This window comes from Mobula hypostoma, chromosome 2 (genome assembly GCF_963921235.1).
Source record: "Mobula hypostoma chromosome 2, sMobHyp1.1, whole genome shotgun sequence".
In the NCBI taxonomy this organism is placed as follows: domain Eukaryota; kingdom Metazoa; phylum Chordata; class Chondrichthyes; order Myliobatiformes; family Myliobatidae; genus Mobula; species Mobula hypostoma.
In genome coordinates, this window is record NC_086098.1 from 228,547,941 (window position 1) to 228,566,709 (window position 18,769).

The 18,769-nt window shown below is 40.5% G+C and overlaps 1 protein-coding gene across 5 annotated transcripts in view; it reads left to right on the forward strand.

The window, feature by feature from the left end:
* The window catches only part of LOC134342912 (engulfment and cell motility protein 2), a 218,360-nt gene extending 199,591 nt beyond the window's left edge, over positions 1-18,769 (forward strand). For 2 of the 5 annotated variants that reach the window (XM_063041595.1, XM_063041600.1), the window contains 5 exons: positions 3,342-3,454; positions 3,658-3,765; positions 8,247-8,329; positions 9,850-9,927; positions 14,096-18,768. In XM_063041595.1, coding sequence (XP_062897665.1) covers positions 3,342-3,454; positions 3,658-3,765; positions 8,247-8,329; positions 9,850-9,927; positions 14,096-14,296 — 583 coding nt within the window. In that variant the 3' untranslated portion in view covers positions 14,297-18,768. Of the gene's footprint in view, positions 1-3,341; positions 3,455-3,657; positions 3,766-8,246; positions 8,330-9,849; positions 9,928-14,095 lie in introns of all 5 variants that reach the window. The other 3 variants (XM_063041597.1, XM_063041598.1, XM_063041599.1) reach the window with 2 other exon arrangements.

Sequence of the window (18,769 nt, forward strand, 5' to 3'; positions counted from 1 at the left end):
TCCACTTTATTTCTTATACTCCGTGCATTCATATATAATACTTTTAATTCATTACTCCCCTCACCTCCCATATCAATTCCTATTTCACTTGGCCATACTGTACGATCCCTTCTTGAGCTTTCTGCTCTGTTGATTCTGCTGTCATTCTTAACTTTACTTCTCCCTTTCCCTTTATCTCCATCCTTATGTTTCAATAAAACTTGTTTTATTGCACATGTTAAATACAGCAAAATAATTCAGAAAGACATGGCAAAAGTAAAGGCAAACAAATGAGGTAACAGCAAGTTTCACTTTTGCCCAGTAACAAGCCTTATTGCATTTAGTTGTAGCTGTCGTCCCTTTCATCGGTGAAGAGACTATGACTGTAGGACTATGACTATGACCGTTTCTACCTCCTACCCAAGAGCACTTCCCGTTTCTACCTCCTACCCAAGAGCACTTCCCATTTCTACCTCCTACCCAAGATCCACAAACCTGCCTGTCCTGGCAGACCTATTGTCTCAGCTTGCTCCTGCCCCACCGAACTCGTTTCTGCATACCTCGACACAGTTTTATCCCCCCTTGTTCAATCCCTTCCTACTTATGTTCGTGACACTTCTCATGCTCTTAAACTTTTCGATGATTTTAAGTTCCCTGGCCCCCACCGCTTTATTTTCACCGTGGATGTCCAGTCCCTATATACTTCCATCCCACATCAGGAAGGTCTCAAACCTCTCCGCTTCTTTTTGGATTCCAGACCTAACCAGTTCCCCTTGACCACCACTCTGCTCCGTCTATCGGAATTAGTCCTTACTCTTAATAATTTCTCCTTTGGCTCCTCCCACTTCCTCCAAACTAAAGGTGTAGCTATGGGCACCCGTATGGGTCCTAGCTATGCCTGTCTTTTTGTTGGCTTTGTGGAACAATTTATGTTCCAAACCTATTCTGGTATCCGTTCCCCACTTTTCCTTCACTACATTGATGACTGCATTGGCGCTGCTTCCTGCATGCATGCTGTGCTCGTTGACTTCATTAACTTTGCCTCCAACTTTCACCCTGCCCTCAAGTTTACCTGGTCCATTTCTGACACTTCCCTCCCCTTTCTAGATCTTTCTGTCTCTATCTCTGGAGACAGCTCATCTATTGATGTCTACTATAAGCCTACTGACTCTCACAGCTATCTGGACTATTCCTCTTCTCACCCTGTCTCTTGCAAAAACGCCATCCCCTTCTCGCAATTCCTCCGTCTCCGCCGCATCTGCTCTCAGGATGAGGCTTTTCATTCCAGGACGAGGGAGATGTCCTCCTTTTTTAAAGAAAGGGGCATCCCTTCCTCCACCATCAACTCTGCTCTCAAATGCATCTCCCCCATTTCACGCACATCTGCTCTCACTCTATCCTCCCGCCACCCCACTAGGAATAGGGTTCCCCTGGTCCTCACCTACCACCCCACCAGCCTCTGGGTCCAACATATTCTCTGTAACTTCCGCCACCTCCAACGGGATCCCACCACTAAGCACATCTTTCCCTCCCCCCCCACTCTGCTTTCCGCAGGGATCGCTCCCTACGCGACTCCCTTGTCCATTCGTCCCGCCCATCCCTCCCCACTGATCTCCCTCCTGGCACTTATCCTTGTAAGCGGAAAAAGTGCTACACATGCCCTTACACTTCCTCCCTCGCCACCATTCAGGGCCCCAGACAGTCCTTCCAGGTGAGGCAACACTTCACCTGTGAGTCTGCTGGGGTGATATACTGCGTCCGGTGCTCTCGATGTGGCCTTCTATATATTGGCGAGACCCGATGCAGACTGGAAGACCGCTTTGCTGAACACCTACGCTCTGTCCCCCAGAGAAAGCAGGATCTCCCAGTGGCCACACATTTTAATTCCACATCCCATTCCCATTCTGACATGACTATCCACAGCCTCCTCTACTGTAAAGATGAAGCCACACTCAGGTTGGAGGAATAACACCTTATATTCCGTCTGGGTAGTCTCCAACCTGATGGCATGAACATTGACTTCTCTAAATTCCGCTAATGCCCCACCTCCCCCTCGTACCCCATCCGTTATTTATTTTTATACACACATTCTTTCTCTCACTCCCTCTGTCCCTCTGACTATACCCCTTGCCCATCCTCTGGGCTTTTTCCCCCCCTCCCCCTTTTCTTTCTCCCTGGGCCTCCTGTCCCATGATCCTCTCATATCCCTTTTGCCAATCACCTATCCAGCTCTTGGCTCCATCCCTCCCCCTCTTGTCTTCTCCTATCATTTTGGATCTCCCTCTCCCCCTCCCACTTTCAAATCTCTTACTAGCTCTTCTTTCAGTTAGTCCTGATGAAGGGTCTCGGCCTGAAATGTCAACTGTACCTCAACTGTTCACCAGCAACTTTGATGTGTGATGACTGTAGGAAGTGTTTCCAGGGTGGCCTCTCTGTGGGAGCGGGAAGGATGTTGGTGGGGCCACCCGGGGATCTGTGTGTCCGTTTGTGTAGCTATTGTAGTGGCTGTGAGGCTGGTATTGTGGCGGTGAAAAGTACTGGGGGGGAGCCATCATATTCCCCATCATTGCAAATCCCTCTGCAACAGAGTTAGTTAGTTTTTCAATGTTAGTCGTCAGCCGGGTCATACTGTCCGCGAACTCCCTGTCAGTTGCCTCCTTACACTCCAGTATTTGTTTTTTCAGTTTTAAGTCCTCCTGCGCGAGAGTCAACAGCTGTCACTTGACAATTTCCTTTTAAGTTTTTCTAGTCTGTAACTGGACAAACACGCACCAAGTCTTTCACGGCGAGATTCCACACCAAACACGTCGCAGCCATCACCTGTTGCTTGGTCCAAACTGTCGGAGTCGGGCATACTCGTCAAAGCAGGTGAATTCTGTAGATGTGTCCTGCGCATGCCCAGTCAGAGGAGGTTCGCCCAAATACCCGTTTTAATGTGGACGGAGGTATTTTCAAAAATGCCTGGTGTGGACGCCTATCGTTTTTACGTGAAACCGGTGTTTTCAAAATTATCCGGTCTGGACGTAGCTTTAGGTTCTTAGAATTTGCCTTTCAAGAAATGGCCAGATTTACATTTATCCAATTGGTTCTTAATGGCAATTTATGTCATGTTCCTTTTTTGTTTTCATTGAGAGAAGTGGTCCTTGATGTGGACGTCATTAGAGCATGTTAATGAGGACACAAAGCAACAGACCTGGAGATGATGTGTGGATAGTCCGTAGCATTTTGTTAATTGGTGTGGTTTTGTTTTGAAAGGCCCACTGGTCAAAGACTTTTCTTCCTATGCGTGTCATGTGAATAAGTACGTCTGCTTCAACCGTTTACGCTGACCTCTGACCTCTGACCTCAATCTCTGTTCTCAGTGAGCTGCGGGAGAAAATTCAGCCCGAGGTGATGGAGCTGATCAAACAGCAGCGCCTGAACCGACTTTGTGAGGGCACCAGCTTCCGCAAAATTAGCAATCGCAGGCGGCAAGGTATCAGTTTGTTTATTGATTCATTGATTGAGACGCAGAGCAGAACAGGCCCTTCCAGCTCAGCAAGCCGAACCGTCCAGTAATCCCCGATTTAACTGTAGTTACTGTTGGGAGTGGTGTGGTTAAAGACAAGTTCTGTATGCCGTTATCATTCATTCTGATCCCTATAATTCTTTCCTTCCTTTTGCCTCTATTTTCCACAGATAAATTCTGGTATTGTCGGCTGTCTCTCAATCATAAAGTCTTACATTATGGAGATCTGGATGAGAACCCACAAGGTGAAGTGGCCTTTGAGTCACTGCAGGAAAAAAGTAAGCAAAAAAATTACATGGGTGGAAAAGTGTTCACTACGGTCTGTGGTTTGTTTCATATAGAATAGAAGCAAAAGGAGGTCATCTGGGCTCCATAATCATCAGGGATAGAGACAACCAGAGATTCTCCACCCTTTGTGCGAAGAAATGAACTAAGTAGTGATTTGATCTGTCTAAGCAGTATGCACATTATTACACAGTATCATATGTACCAGGAAACAGTGACTATAATATTTCACTGTATCATGGTACATGTGACAATAATCATCCCTAATAACGGTCAGACCACATTTGGAGTACTGTGAGCAGTTTTGGGCTCCATATCTAAGAAGGGATACTGTCTTAGTTGGGAGAAAATCAGAAGTCGAACTTTTGATCCTCGATTTGATTTCGAGAAAAGGTGGGGTTCATTTGCCCACTACTGTCACCTGATTTAAGTTAATTAATATGGTTTCCTTCCGATTTTTGTTTAGATGGATTTGAGTTGGCGGATTGAGGTTTTTCTTTTATGGAAGCTTGTATGACGTATAGCTCCAGGGTTGTGATCCCAATGGGTTTTTTTTCCCCTTTTTTTTAGTTAGTTGGGTTTTTTTTTCTCTTAGTAGTTTTTTTTTTCCTTTCCTTTTTTCTTCCAAAAAATATTCTTAACACTTTATTTTTTCTTATTATTGATATATTGCTTAGCTTTGTTAATCAGTTATTTGCTAATTTAATTCTTCATTGTACATATTGACATATTGACTTGATTACCTTAATGTATTTTTTGTTGATCTTTAATAATAACTAATAAAAAAAGATTTTAAAAATGAAAAATGAAGGGATATGCCAGCATTGAAGAGAGTCCAGAGGAGGTTCAGAAGAATAATCCTGGGAACAAAAGGGTTAACATATGAGGTGACTTTGGGTCTGTACTCAATGGAGTATAGAAAAATGAAGGAGGATCTCATTGAAACCTACCAAATATTGAAAGGCCTAAATAGAGTGGACATGGAGAGGATGTTTCTATTAGTGGGAGAGTCTAGGACAAGTGGCCACAGCCACAGAATAGAAGGAATGGAGATGAGGGAGGAATTTCCTTAGCCAGAGTGTGGTGAATCTGTGGAATTCATTGCCACAGACAGCAGTGGAGGCCAAGTCATTTGGTATATTTAAAGCAGAGGTTGATAGGTTTTTGATTAAAGATGGCAAAGGCTACAACAAGAAGGCAGGAGGATGGGGAAAATAATCAGCATTGATTGAATGGTGAAGCAGACGATAGGCCAAATGGTCTAGTTGTGTTTCTGGGTCTTGTGGCCTTATGTTGTATCTATATCCTTTTATTCAAGTTACTCTAGTTAATGAAACTGCTCAGCCATTTAAAAAGACAGTGGCTAACCTTTTACCTCGGCACAACATTCCTGCAAAAACAAAAACTTCAATCCCCATCTTGAATATACTTAGCAACAGAGCATCCACAGCCCTCTATGATTATGAATTTGGCAGATTCAACAACCTCTTGATGAAGAATGTTTTTTTCTTATCCCCATTCTGAAAGGCCAACCACTTTTCTGAACAGTGAATACAAGAACATAGGAGTAGGAGAAGGCCACTCCGCCCCTCCAGCCTGCCTGACATCCAATATTATCATGGTTGAGTTGCCCGAAGAATCATCTCCTCTTCTGTGACAGTTCCCTATAGTTGACAGTTCCCCAATTTTCAAAAATGTATCTGCCTTTTTAAATGCCTTCAGTAATCCAGCCACAATAATCCTCTGGAACACTTCCAGAGAGTCACCATCCTTTGTGAGAAGAAATTCCTATGCATTTCAGATATAAGTAATCACCCCTAATCTTGTACCTTTATTCCTTTTTTCAAGATTCTCCAGCTAGTGGAAACACCTCAACATCTATCCTGTTTTGTCGCCTGAGGATCTTTTGTTTCAATAAAATCACTTCTTATGTTTCTAAAATCCAGAGAATACAAGTCCATCTTCTTTTTATTGATTCGTAAAACTACATTGACATTGATTATATTAAACTTCTCCAAATAACTGGCATTCCTTCCTTAATTATACACTCCAACATCTTGCCAGCAATGAGCTAACTGGCCTCTGGTTCTAGACTCTTCAGCCAAGGGAAATATTAACCTTGCATTTACCTTGTCATACATTTAAGGATGTTGTAGGTTTCAATGAAATGACCTAGAAAGAAAAGAAAAAAAGAGGCATTGTACTTTAGGACATTGTCAGCTGTGGTTAAGCTGATGTTGCCTCACAATAAAAACATTTGAAAGCCAAAAAAAAGAAAAGAAATGATCCATCATCTTCTAAACTTGAGAGAATTCTATCTATTCTATTCAAACTCCTTATAGAAAGAATTGTTCCATTCCAGGAACCTGTCAATGCATATTTTGCTGTTTTCCTCTATAGTCAGTATCCCCTCTCAAAATGGAACAATTGATAGTCTAGATATTGCAGTTTCACCAGTCCCCTGTATATCTTCAGTACAATGTTCATTTTTGTACAAAATTTCCTTGCAATAAAAGGCACCTATAATTTGGCCTTGTAATTGTTTTCAACACCTTCACATTAACTTTCAGTTATTCATCCAGGTCTTTCTGAACACCAATAACTTTTGGTCTCTTACCATTTTAAAATCTACTCAGCCACTGTTTCGCCCACCACATTTTTTTACATTATATTTCACCCGGCACTGCTCGTCTATCCTCGTTGATCTATGCGGTTTATATATCCTTGAAGTCCTTTTCATCCTCGTCACCTACACTCCAAGTCAACTTGATTATATTGCTCCTGGTGCCCTCAACTAAATCATTCATGTATATTGTGAACTGCTGGGGCCCAGCTCCAATCTGGCTGGGACCCCACTTGTTTACTCTTGCGCTAATAACCTAATTTCTTTTCTTCCCTTGCAGTTTGACCCATTGATTTCCTCCAGCAGATCGTTTGTTGCTCCAGATTCCAGTTGATGCACTCTCTTGTGTTTTCTGTCTTTTGACAAATTTTTGCTGGTTATTATTGCCATTCCTATGTGCTCTAATTTATCTAATAGCTTCTTACATGGCACCTTATCAAAAGTCTTAAAGTCTAAAATCTTGCTGCAAGATAATGGGAGAAAGCCCAAAACAGCCATGCTTTTCCTTACCTATTGAGTTACAACTCAAAAGTCTGTTAACAGACCTGTCAAACATAATTTTTCTTTCCTAATTCCATGATGACTGCCCAATCTAATTATTATTTTCTATGTGCCCTAGTAGTAATAGATTCTAGAATTTTTTGATATTGCTTTCAGACTAATAGGTTCCATTTTCTCACTCACTCGTTTTTTAATTAATATTGGTTATATTGGTTCACACAGATAAGAAAGTAACAATTCTACAATAAATGGAATTATTTTTAAGATGACAACCAGTGCATCCACTAACTACAAAAACACCTCTCTCAGCACCTTGTGATGTGTCATCTTGTTCATGAGTTGTGGATCATCAACTTTTAGTGTTATTAATTTCCCCGGTACTTTTTGTTTTACACACTAATGATAATGTCATTCTTTCCATTCACTCTGAACCTGATGTTCTCTAATATCATCAGGAAATGTTCTGTAAAAACAGGCACAAAATATATTGTTTAATAACTGTCATTCCTCAGTTTAATTCCTTCTGTCTCATATGGCAGGTGAAATTAAAAATACCCTGTTCCTATAACTAGAGGGCTTTATTGTTACAACCTTAAATCAAATTATCTTTATGCCCTCAGTAAAATTTAGCACCTGATCAGTGTATTAAATCTGCTTACAAGAGCAACTAAAGATATTGACTCAGAACTGTCTAGTGTGAATCTGAAATTATACTGATTATATTTTACTGTTTACTAGTATACTTTTGTCATCACTAATATACACTCAGTGGCCTCTGTCAGGCACACCTGCTTGTTAATGCAAATATCTAATCAGTCAATCATGTGGCAGCAACTCAATGCATAAAAGCTTGCAGGCATGGTCAAGAGGTTCAGTTGATGTTCAGACCAAACATCAGAATGAGGAAGAAAAGTGGCTTTGACTGTAAAATGATTATTGATACCAGATGGAGTGGTTTGAGTACCTCAGAAACTGCTCATCTCCTGGGATTTTCCAGTCAACAGTCTCCAGAGTTTATAGAGAATGGTACAAAAAAAAACACCTAGTGAGCAGCAGGTCTGTGGGCAAAAACACCTTGTTTCCATGAGAGGTCAGAGGAAAATGGACGACTTGGTTCAAGCTGACTGGAAGGCAATAGTTTCTCAAATGACCACATGTTACAACAATGGTTATGCAGAAGAGCATCTCTGAATGCATAACACTTTGAGCCTTGAAGTGGATGAGCTACAGAAGCTGAAGACCACGTTGGGTTCCACTCCTGTACCTAAAAAAAATGTGGCTGCTGCGTGTGTTTTAAGATTCCACAATACCTTTTGGTCATTACCCTGCTATTTCTTCCTCCTTATTTAGTTCCTGTTGCAGATATCAAAGCTGTGGTAACTGGGAAAGACTGTCCCCATATGAGAGAGAAGAGTGCCCTAAAACAAAACAAGGTATATTTAAACTATTTGTAATCTGTTGCATTGGTGCATTGTGGATGCTTAACACACGCTAACATAGCAATTGTTCATCTAACGATCATTACCCAGGCTATCTACCACCCGAGGAGTTTTGTGATCATGATGGTAATGACAGTGACTGATCATAGCAATCTTTAGCAATCGGTCTACATCAGATCCAATCATGAGGACAGGAAAGTCAGTGGTTGAGAGCTCTGAATGTGTAACTCTTTCTTGCCAAGCATTCTATACTTAAACATAAATCACGCCTTAATTTATTCAGTGTATCCCAAAATGTTACTCCCTGTTTTTAAAAAAAAATTTATTCATTTACATCTGAATTAATCAACACCAACTGCTTCAATCCATGAAGCCCATTTCATTGATTTGTCATGTTCACTCAAATATTACTTTCAATTCAAGTTGAATTCAGTTACCTTTCCCCCTTCCCTACTGCCTGTACACTTCCAACAGTTCAAAGCATAGGCTTTGTCTTATCATTCTACTATCCGTAAACAAGGTAAAATAACTTGTCATTTACGTAATGAAGTCCCTTTAGAATCATAAAAAGCAGTAATCATGTAGTCTTCTCATATAATTTCCAGCAAGAGCGTCTGATTTATTTTATCACTACTTACAACCTATTCTTTTCACGCCACCATTACAGCTCAGGGCGTTGGAGTTCAAAACCAGCGTCCTCTATAAGAAAGTTTGTATGTTCTTCCCGTTTGCGCGTGGGTTTCCTCCAGGTGCTCCAGTTTCCTCTCCCAGTACAAAGGTGTACACATTAAGTTAGTTAATTGGCCGTTGTAAATCGACCTGTGATTAGGCTGGGGTTAAATCGGTGGGTCAGAAAGGCCTTCATTCATTTTCTAAATAAATAATCTTCTAGATTATTCTCTATTTCTGTAACCTTCTCATAATTATGTGCGATGATAACCAGAATCACATATAGTATTTTAGTTGTTGTAGCACTGATGGCTTATAGAACAGCAGGGTTACTTCATTATTTTACTGTATTGTGAACCTTGCATATAATTGTCACTTCTGTCCCCGGCATTGTGGTGATAGCAGGTTATTTTCTGTCAGGACTCCAACATGTATATAATCCTATATGGGTATAAGCATGAATATAGTGTGCAAATATAATAGACAGTATATTTACACAAATATACATTACCCATCTCAAAATTGCGATTTAACACTTTCTAGCCAGACTGTATTTTTTATGTATATTTTAATACACAGCAGAGGTATTGTACAACACCCTACTGTAGTAATTTGTAGATCCTCGTGGACAAAACTGTATTTAATCCAATCATTGTGCAAGTATAATAATACACAATTATGGTGTCCTTCATTTCATTATGTTTGGAAAAACTGACATCAGCTGTTTGATTTACAAAGTTATTGTAGGACCAGATCTAAAATACAAAGTTTACAAAATTGAACCTTTTTTTTCTATATCAAAGTTTGTTTACTGTCTTCACTCTTTCCTTCTCCATTTTTTCCAGGAAGTCCAAGAGTTGGCTTTCTCAATCCTACATGATCCTGATGAGGCTCTGAACTTTATTGCTCCGAACAAGTATGAGGTCAGTTTACGGTCTTTTGACTTTCATTAATGAGATGTGTTTGTTGTTCAGTGCATGTCCTGGCAGAATATGCATTTGAAGAGCAAAACTCATTTCCAATGGAATGAACATGATGAACATGTTATCCTCAACTTGGCATATAACAAATAATACCTGAAAATTTAGTCTTATTGAAGTGCTGCCTAAAAAGTGCTTAGGAATTGATTTGTCATGTTCTAAGCATTTGCCATTCTCACTTTTATTGTAGTTTTCCCTTGTTCCTTCCCCAGATACCATATCAGTTTACCACTTTCTCTCATGCAAATGGTGTAGCACAACTTCATTGACTCGTTGTTTTTGTAGGATATGCTTGGCTGGTCACTAATTGTGTCTGAACTTTAACAAGCCTCACTATGGCAATACTGTAAAGTCTAAATTTACCATTTTCCAGAATCTATACATTTACTGGTTCAGCAGAGGTGACTGAATTGACGTTCTAGTGGGATTCCTTCTCCTAATCTTACCTCGGGATCTGTATGACTCTGCTTCTGCTGGGTATACTAAATATTGGTAGTTATCCACTTACAATTAGTTTAAAGAGACTGATAGGATTAGAAGAAGACTTGCCCAAAATGGAAGAGTCCTAAGTAACAGAGAAGCATAGAAACATAGAAAACCTAGAGCACAATATAGGCCCTTTGGCCCACAAAGCATGTCCCTACCTTAGAACTACCTAGGCTTCCCCATAGCCCTCTTGTTTTTCTAAGCTCCATGTAGCCATCCAGGAGTCTCTTAAAAGACCCTATCATTTCTGCCTCCGCACCGCCGCCAGCAGCCCATTCCACGCACTCGCCACTCTGCATAAAAAAACTTACCCCTGGCATCTCCTCTGTACCTACTTCCAAGCACCTCAAAACGATGCCTTCTCATGCTAGCCATTTCAGCCCTGGGGTCTCATTATCTTGTATACCACTAGCTTTTTTTTAAGACAATAACTGAAAGTTTCATTCTGTAGGAATAAAGAGGAGTAGCTTGCATGCAACAAGTTACCTCAGTCTTAATGTGTCCTTGGTTAATATTATGAAGCTAACCTTGGTTAAAGTAAATTGGCATAGCTGACAAGTAGTTACAAAACATTCCAAAAGTTCACAGCTTAATTCTACACAGAAAAGCTCAGATGCTGGAAACACAAACACCAACATATGAGAAGTTGCATGCAGATTTTAGATACAGAGCATTTATTAAGAACTGAAAAGGAGAGGCAGGTGAATCCCATTCCAATAAAAAGGATGGTTGGAACTTCAATGACAACAGAAATTCTGAAAGCACACAAATTAACTCAGCATTTGTGGAGAGAGAAACCAAGTCAATGTTTCAGCTAAAAGACCTATTGTTAAAACTGGAACTATGCAAAGGGAATTGTACAAACCCCATTTCCAGAAAAGTTGGGATATTTTCCAAAATGCAATAAAAACAAAAATCTGTGATGTGTTAATTCACATGAACCTTTATTTAACTGACAAAAGTAAAAAGAAAAGATTTTCAATAGTTTTACTGACCAACTTAATTGTATTTTGTAAACGTACACAAATTTAGAATTTGATGGCTGCAACACACTCAACAAAAGTTGGGACAGAGTTAAAATAAGATTGAAAAGTGCACAGAATATTCAAGTAATACCGGTTTGGAAGACTCCACATTAAGCAGGCTAATTGGTAGCAGGAGAGGTATCATGACTGGGTATATAAGTAGCGTCCGTCAAAGGCTCGGTCTTTGCAAGCAAGGATGGGTCGTGGCTCAGCCCTTTGTGTCAAAATTTGTGACAGAATTGTTAGTCAGTTCAAAAGGAATATTTCTCAATGCAAGATTGCAGAGAATTTAGGTTTTTCAACATCTACTGTACATAATATTGTGAAAAGATTCAGAGAATTCCGAGACATCTCAGTGCGTAAAGGGCAAGGTCGGAAACCACTGTTGAATGCGCGTGATCTTCGAGCCCTCAGGCGGCACTGCCTAAGAAACCGTCATGCTACTGTGACAATTATAGACACCTGTGCTCGGGACTACTTCGGAAAACCATTGTCACTCAACACAGTCCGTCGCTGCATCCAGAAATGCAACTTGAAACTGTATTACGCAAGGAGGAAGCCATACATCAACTCTATGCAGAAACGCCGGCGAGTTCTCTGGGCCCGAGCTCATCTCAGATGGACCGAGAGACTGTGAAACCGTGTGGTCAGATGAGTCCACATTTCAGCTAGTTTTTGGAAAAAACAGGCGTCAAGTTCCCCATACCAATGATGAAAACGACCATCCAGATTGTTATCAGTGAAAGGTGCAAAAGCCAGCATCTGTGATGGTATGGGGGTGCATCAGTGCCCACGGCATGGGTGAGTTGCATGTATGTGAAGGTACCATTGACTCTGAGGCGTATATTAGGATTTTAGAGAAACATATGTTCCCATCAAGACGACGTCTCTTCCCGGGACGTCCATGCTTATTTCAGCAGCACAATGCCAGACCACATTCTGCACGGGCTACAACAGCGTGGCTTTGTAGACACAGAGTGCTGTGTTTGACTGGCCTTCTGCCAGTCCAGATCTATCTCCTATTGAAAATGTATGGCGCATCATGAAGAGGAGAATCAGACAATGGAGACCACGGACTGTTGAGCAGCTGAAGTCTTATATCAAGCAAGAATGGACAAAATTTCCAATTGCAAATCTACTACAATTAGTATCCTCAGTTCCAAAACGATTAAAAAGTGTTATTAAAAGGAAAGGTGATGTAACACAATGGTAAACATGCCTCTGTCCCAACTTTTGTTGAGTGTGTTGCAGCCATCAAATTCTAAATTTGTGTATGTTTACAAAATACAATTAAGTTGGTCAGTAAAACTGTTGAAAATCTTTTCTTTGTACTTTTGTCAGTTAAATAAAGGTTCACGGTTATTAACGTATCACAGATTTTTCTTTTTATTGCATTTTGGAAAATACCCCAACTTTTCTGGAAATGGGGTTTGTATTTTAAGTTGGAGGAGATGGTAGGAAATAACTGTGATGAGTGAATTTTAGGTTACAATTATCTGCTCATTGACTTGAAACATCGTCTCTGGTTCTGTCTCCACAGATGCTGCCTGGCCTGCTCAGTTTATTGCTTTTTTGTTTTTTTTTAAAGATTTTCAGCATCTGCAGTTTTGTTTTTGCTTCCATCATTGTAACTGCACGCCTTTAAGGTTTCAGATCCCATTTTTAAGTTGACTAAATATTTCTTTTGTTTGGAATCTTTGCCCACATGAATTCCTGACAAGTCAGAAATGACCTGGTGACAAAACAAGGTTCGCTGTTTCAGACATCCCACCCTGCAAAAATTCATTTCAGGGAGGTAGCACCCCCACCCCCCGCAACCCCATATTCCCCCCTCCCCCGTCGACCTCCAAGGGTGTATGTAATACTTTGTTTAGTGATTTTGTCTAATCTGTAAACCAAGTTGGGTATATGCAGAAAATATGACATTAAAGTATGTACTTATATTATCATGTTTATTCTATTACAACTTTAAGCAAGCCTACAGGGAGTTTGGCCTCATCAAGTAGGACATCAATAGCGTAGCTCCTTAACAGCCAGCCAGCTAGTTTAAATAACGTTAGCTATGCTAATGAACGAATGACACCTGTTAAACTCACCTCAACATGTCTTTTACAGTCATCTAGGCAATAGAAAAGTCACTGTTGCAAACAGAACAGCAAGCAACACTGTCATTATTTTTGACCCCTATTAAGCAGGAGTACACTTTAGTGTAGTCTGGGGTGAAGTGTGTTTTATATATTTTCTGAAACACTTTGCCATGGCGGTGCAGGACACGAAACTGAACTGATGGAGAGACAGAGGTCGACTGTAAAGCCCGCCCACAGAGAAAACTGATTGGTCTCTCTTTGTGCTAAGTAGACCTATCAGGATGCTCGCTCTCGCTCTTGCTCTCGATCCCGCTCCCGCTCTCGCTCTCCCTCTCAAAAAAATCAATTTCCGGGATATTGTATATAATTTGCAGGTGTCAGGGAGCTGCCATCAATATGCGGGAGACTCCCGGAACTTCCGGGAGAGGTGGGATGTCTGCTGTTTCAAAACTACCTCCTGTTGTGGAAAGATTTAAAATGTTTTTTTTAACATTCTATTTGTGTGCTCTACAGTACTGTATCTGGACTGATGGATTAAATGCCCTTCTGGGGAAAGAAATGACGAGTGAACTGACCAAGAATGATCTGGATACTCTGCTGAGTATGGAAATTAAACTTCGGCTGTTGGACCTGGAGAACATACAGATTCCAGAGGCACCTCCTCCCATTCCCAAGGAGCCCAGCAGCTATGACTTTGTGTATCACTATGGCTGAACCGTAGTTGTGACCAGCACCTGGCAAGCACAAAAGAAAATGAATTAAAAACAATGAATAATGCCCTATTTCAGCAGTTGTTAGAAAGAAAGATCTCCCTTTGTTAAGAAACATGCTAACTTCTGTAATCTGTGGTAAAACAGCATAACAAGGAGCAAAAGAACAGCATATTGTATTTCTCATCTGTACTAGGGTCTCAGACAGAATACTGGTCCCTTTTTAAAAAGAGTTCTATGCTTAATATTTTTGACAGATTTAAGAATTTGGTGAATAATGTGATTTGGTACAGTGAAGTTTATATGTTGGTTAATGTTCTATCGAGTTAACTAGATTTTTTCACTGTATTTAGACAATCCTCTATCAAACATTATTCCACCATTTGGATTCTGTTTGTGTATTTAATCCTGTACGCAAAGAAAATTTACTAAGAGAGTCTGTGCACTTTCTGTTACATGGGAGTATCTTCAAAATTGTCGCCTGAGAATACTTCCTGATGCTTGACGGCTTTAACCAGTTTCTTTAATCAAAATTTATTCTTCTTCATCTGAATTCTGCTCCTAAGCCATTGGTTTTCCAGTTGTGAAGGGAGATGCAAAGACAACTGGAAAAGCTGGCAAAAATGATGGGGAGAAGGGTCATGATTGGACATTAACCTGTTCTATGATACAACGTTGTTCATAATCTGCTCAAACTTCAATTTTTCTCTTTAGATGTGATTTATGATACGTCTATTTACATATCCCAAGGCCCTATAATGTTTTAAGGTCTATGAGCGCATGTTACACACAGGTGTTGTACAGCACTAGGCATGCTTAATACCATTTGAACTTTGGGAAAGATTATCAGTCTCATCACTTCCCATCTCTGCCTTGTTTCTACCTTTTGATCTGGGACTTTTTGCCGAAGAATTAAATGGGTACAGTACTTGAAGGGATTATGCTGAAGACACTAAAAGTACTTATTTTGTGTTGGCAAAGTTTATGAATAAATTTGTCTAGATTATGGGCACTGAACTCAAATAGTACTTGAATAATAAGCAAGCATACAGATTTAAACATCATTAAAATTATTACTGAATTAAAGTAGTCAATAAAGATTCTTTGCTTTAGAAATTTCCACTGTTACCATATTTAAGGTAACCATTAATCCTTAGTTATAGATATTCCACTTGAATCAGAAATAATTTTAATCTTAAGGCAATGTAAATACTGCAGGGAGATTTACTGTTTACAAAGGCAAACCTGTTTTATTGTAATCAGAAAAAAATAATTCCCCTTCACCACCACTCTCCTCCCTCTTGCGGAATTGGTCCTTACACTCAACATTTGCTATTATGATTCCTCCCACTTTCTCTAAACCCAAGATGTAGCCATGGGCACCTGTCTGAGCCCCAGTTATGCTTGCCTTTTTGTTGACGACATGGAACAGTCTATGTTCCAATCCTTCATTTGTAACACTCCCCAATTCTTTCTGCTCTGCGTTGCTTTGTGCTTCTGTGGAATTCATCAGCTTTACCTCCAACTCCCACCTTGCCCTCAGATTCACTTGGTACATCTCTGACACCTTTTCCTCCTTTCTCGATCTCTCTCTGTCTCCATCTCTGGAGACAAACTGTCTACTGATATCTTTTATAAACCTACTGACATTCACAGCCAACTTGACTATACCTCAGAAGCTATTGCCTTTTCTCAGTTCATCCATCACTGTCGCATCTGTTCTCAGGATATTCCAGAACATCTGAGTTGTTATCCTCCATCAAAGAATAGGGTTTCCCTTCCTCTACCATCGATACTGCCCTCACCCCCAGTTCCTCCATTTTCCAGTCATCTGCCCTCACCCCATCTTACCACTGCCTCTTGTCCTTATCTACCATGCCACAACCCTTTGTATCTAATTCTCCGTGACTTCTGCCATCTTCAATGGGATCCTACAAGTGAACACATCTTTCCCTCCACCCCTCCTCCCCAACTCTCCACTCTCCACAGCGATCATGCTCCCCATGACTCGATTGTCCCTCCTTCCCTCCCCACGGATCTCCTTCCTGGCACTTATCCCTGCAACCCAGACAAGTGCTACACCTATTCCCTCACTGCCATTCAGGGCTCCAAACAGTCTATCCAGGTGAGGCAACACTTCACCTGCGAGTCTGTCGGGGTCATCTACTGGACCTGGTGTTCCCAGTACGGTGACGTCTACATTGGCAAGGCCCTACATAAATTGGGGGACCACATTGTTGAGTGTTTTCGCTCTGTCCGCAATAGGTGGGATTTCCCGGTGGCTAACCATTTTAATTCTACTTCACATTCCCATTCTGCCATGTCGATCCATGGTCTCCTGTACTGCCATGATGAGGGCACTATCAGGTTGGAGAAGCAACACATCATATTCCAGCTGGATAGCCTCCAACCTGATGGCGTGAACATCAATTTCAGCAACTTCTGATCATTTCTTCCCGTTTCCTCATTCTGCCTCCTTTTCGCCTCTTCACTTGTCTGTGCCCTTCCTCCTTCCCTTTCTCCCATTGATCACTCTCCTCTCCTTTCAAAGTCCTTCAGCCCTTTACCTTTTCCACCCATCACATCCCAGCTTCTCGCTTCATTTCCCCCTCCTGCCCCACCCGCTTCCCTCCTCACCTGCCAGCTTCTACTCCTTCCCCTCCCCCCCCACCTTATTCTGCCTTCCTTTCCAGCCCGTAGCATCGACTGCTTATTCCCCTCGATAAATGCTCTACGACTTGCTGAGTTCCTCCAGCATTTTGTGTGTTTCCAGGCTGGAAAAAATGTTATGGTTGGTGTCTCTGCTGTAATCATCTTGCTATAATCTCAGCTGAACTTAAACTAACAGATTTGAAATTATTTACTCTACTTAATTATGGGTTGCTGGAAGACAAGAATGTGATAACTGTAACCACTTCAAAATGTTGCTTCAGCTGCCTGTTTTTCTATTTGAAATAGTAATTGATGCTGTAGGGAAATTGGTGAGTTAAAAAGTATTAAGAGCAATGTGCACAGGTTCGTACCGTATCTTCTAAGTTCTGATTGTCTAAAGTGGAGAATGTGGTTCTTCAGATTTTTCATATTTATCAGCAGTTAGTCAATGTTGGCAATTTACTGTTGACAGATTTTATGTTACATTGAGTAAGTTGTTTTTATCTTGATGACAAGGTTGTTTGGGACTAATTCAAAAGCTTTAGGAAACTATTATATCTGCTTTTACCTACAGCACCGTGGTCTGCTTGGCAAAGGGTAACGTGCACAAAGCATGTGAGCCATTTAACTGAGCTGTATGCAAAATAATTTCAATTACACATTATAAAGAGGCTTTAATTTTTTAAAAATTGTATCTAAAATCTGATTTCAGTACTGAAGATTTGGGCAGTAATTTTTTTTTTTGGGTGATACCACCTAATAATCTAACTGATATGAAGGACAGAGAAAGAAAGGGAAAATGTGAAAATACTGACAATAAAACAGTTACTATAAATCTAGTGCCAGATTATTTCAGTTTTAAGCCTTTTACTATTCTTTTCCATAACATCTGAACAAAACAGTGGCCTCTCTACACATTTTGCTCATCTTTATCATGGCGGGGATACAGAGCAAGTAACATGAATGTGTTTGCCTCAGTGCTTAGCAATTAAGGTGAAAGAATAAGTTGTTCTAAATACTTGCTTTTAAAAGAATATGCCACCATTTTAAAAGAGAATTTGCTGCTTCTCCCACAACCCCTGCTATTCAAACATGTAGCTCAATACACTTGTGCAATTCAAGGCAATTGAGTTGAAAGAATCTTACTGAAAGCCACTTGGTTTACCCTAGTGAGGTAGAAAGCTTAGAGAACCTGTTTGTTAAAAATGTGAAGGGATCTCCAGTAGACATCAGCAAGCATATTTTTTTTTAAATTAAGTTCAACTCTCCATTGGAAACAGTGGAAAAAGCTGAAATTTTAAACTCACTGCCAGCAAAAGAATTTAACATTTGTAACAATCTCAGATGAGTGGGAGGTACAGTGAGTGAAACTTTTTAATCGCTTTTTGGGAGAATATTTGTCTGTTATACTGTTCGTTGGTCAGTGTTATAATAGCTGTTAAGAAAAAAAAATGAAATGGAAATATTTACATTGAAATCTATAGTAAGTCTTCATTTTTGTACAGAAAGTATTGGTAACTACCCGTATGTGCACTGAGCCAGTGATGTTGGAATATTACTACAGACTATAACATGTGTTCCATCTCTCTCAACTGTCTGCTTTGTTTGATTGTATGTTCCATTTGCAAAGAGTTGCAAGTCCCAGTGATGCCCTGAAAATACAGGGCATCTTGGACACATTCAGCAAAAACAATTATCCACCTCTCACCTAATACAACACCTAAGTTTTTATCTCTTCATTGCCAGCTCCATTTAATTGCCTTTGGCAGCAATATTCTGATACAGGACATTATGGTCTTAAAATCTCTTTCTCAGATGTCATCAA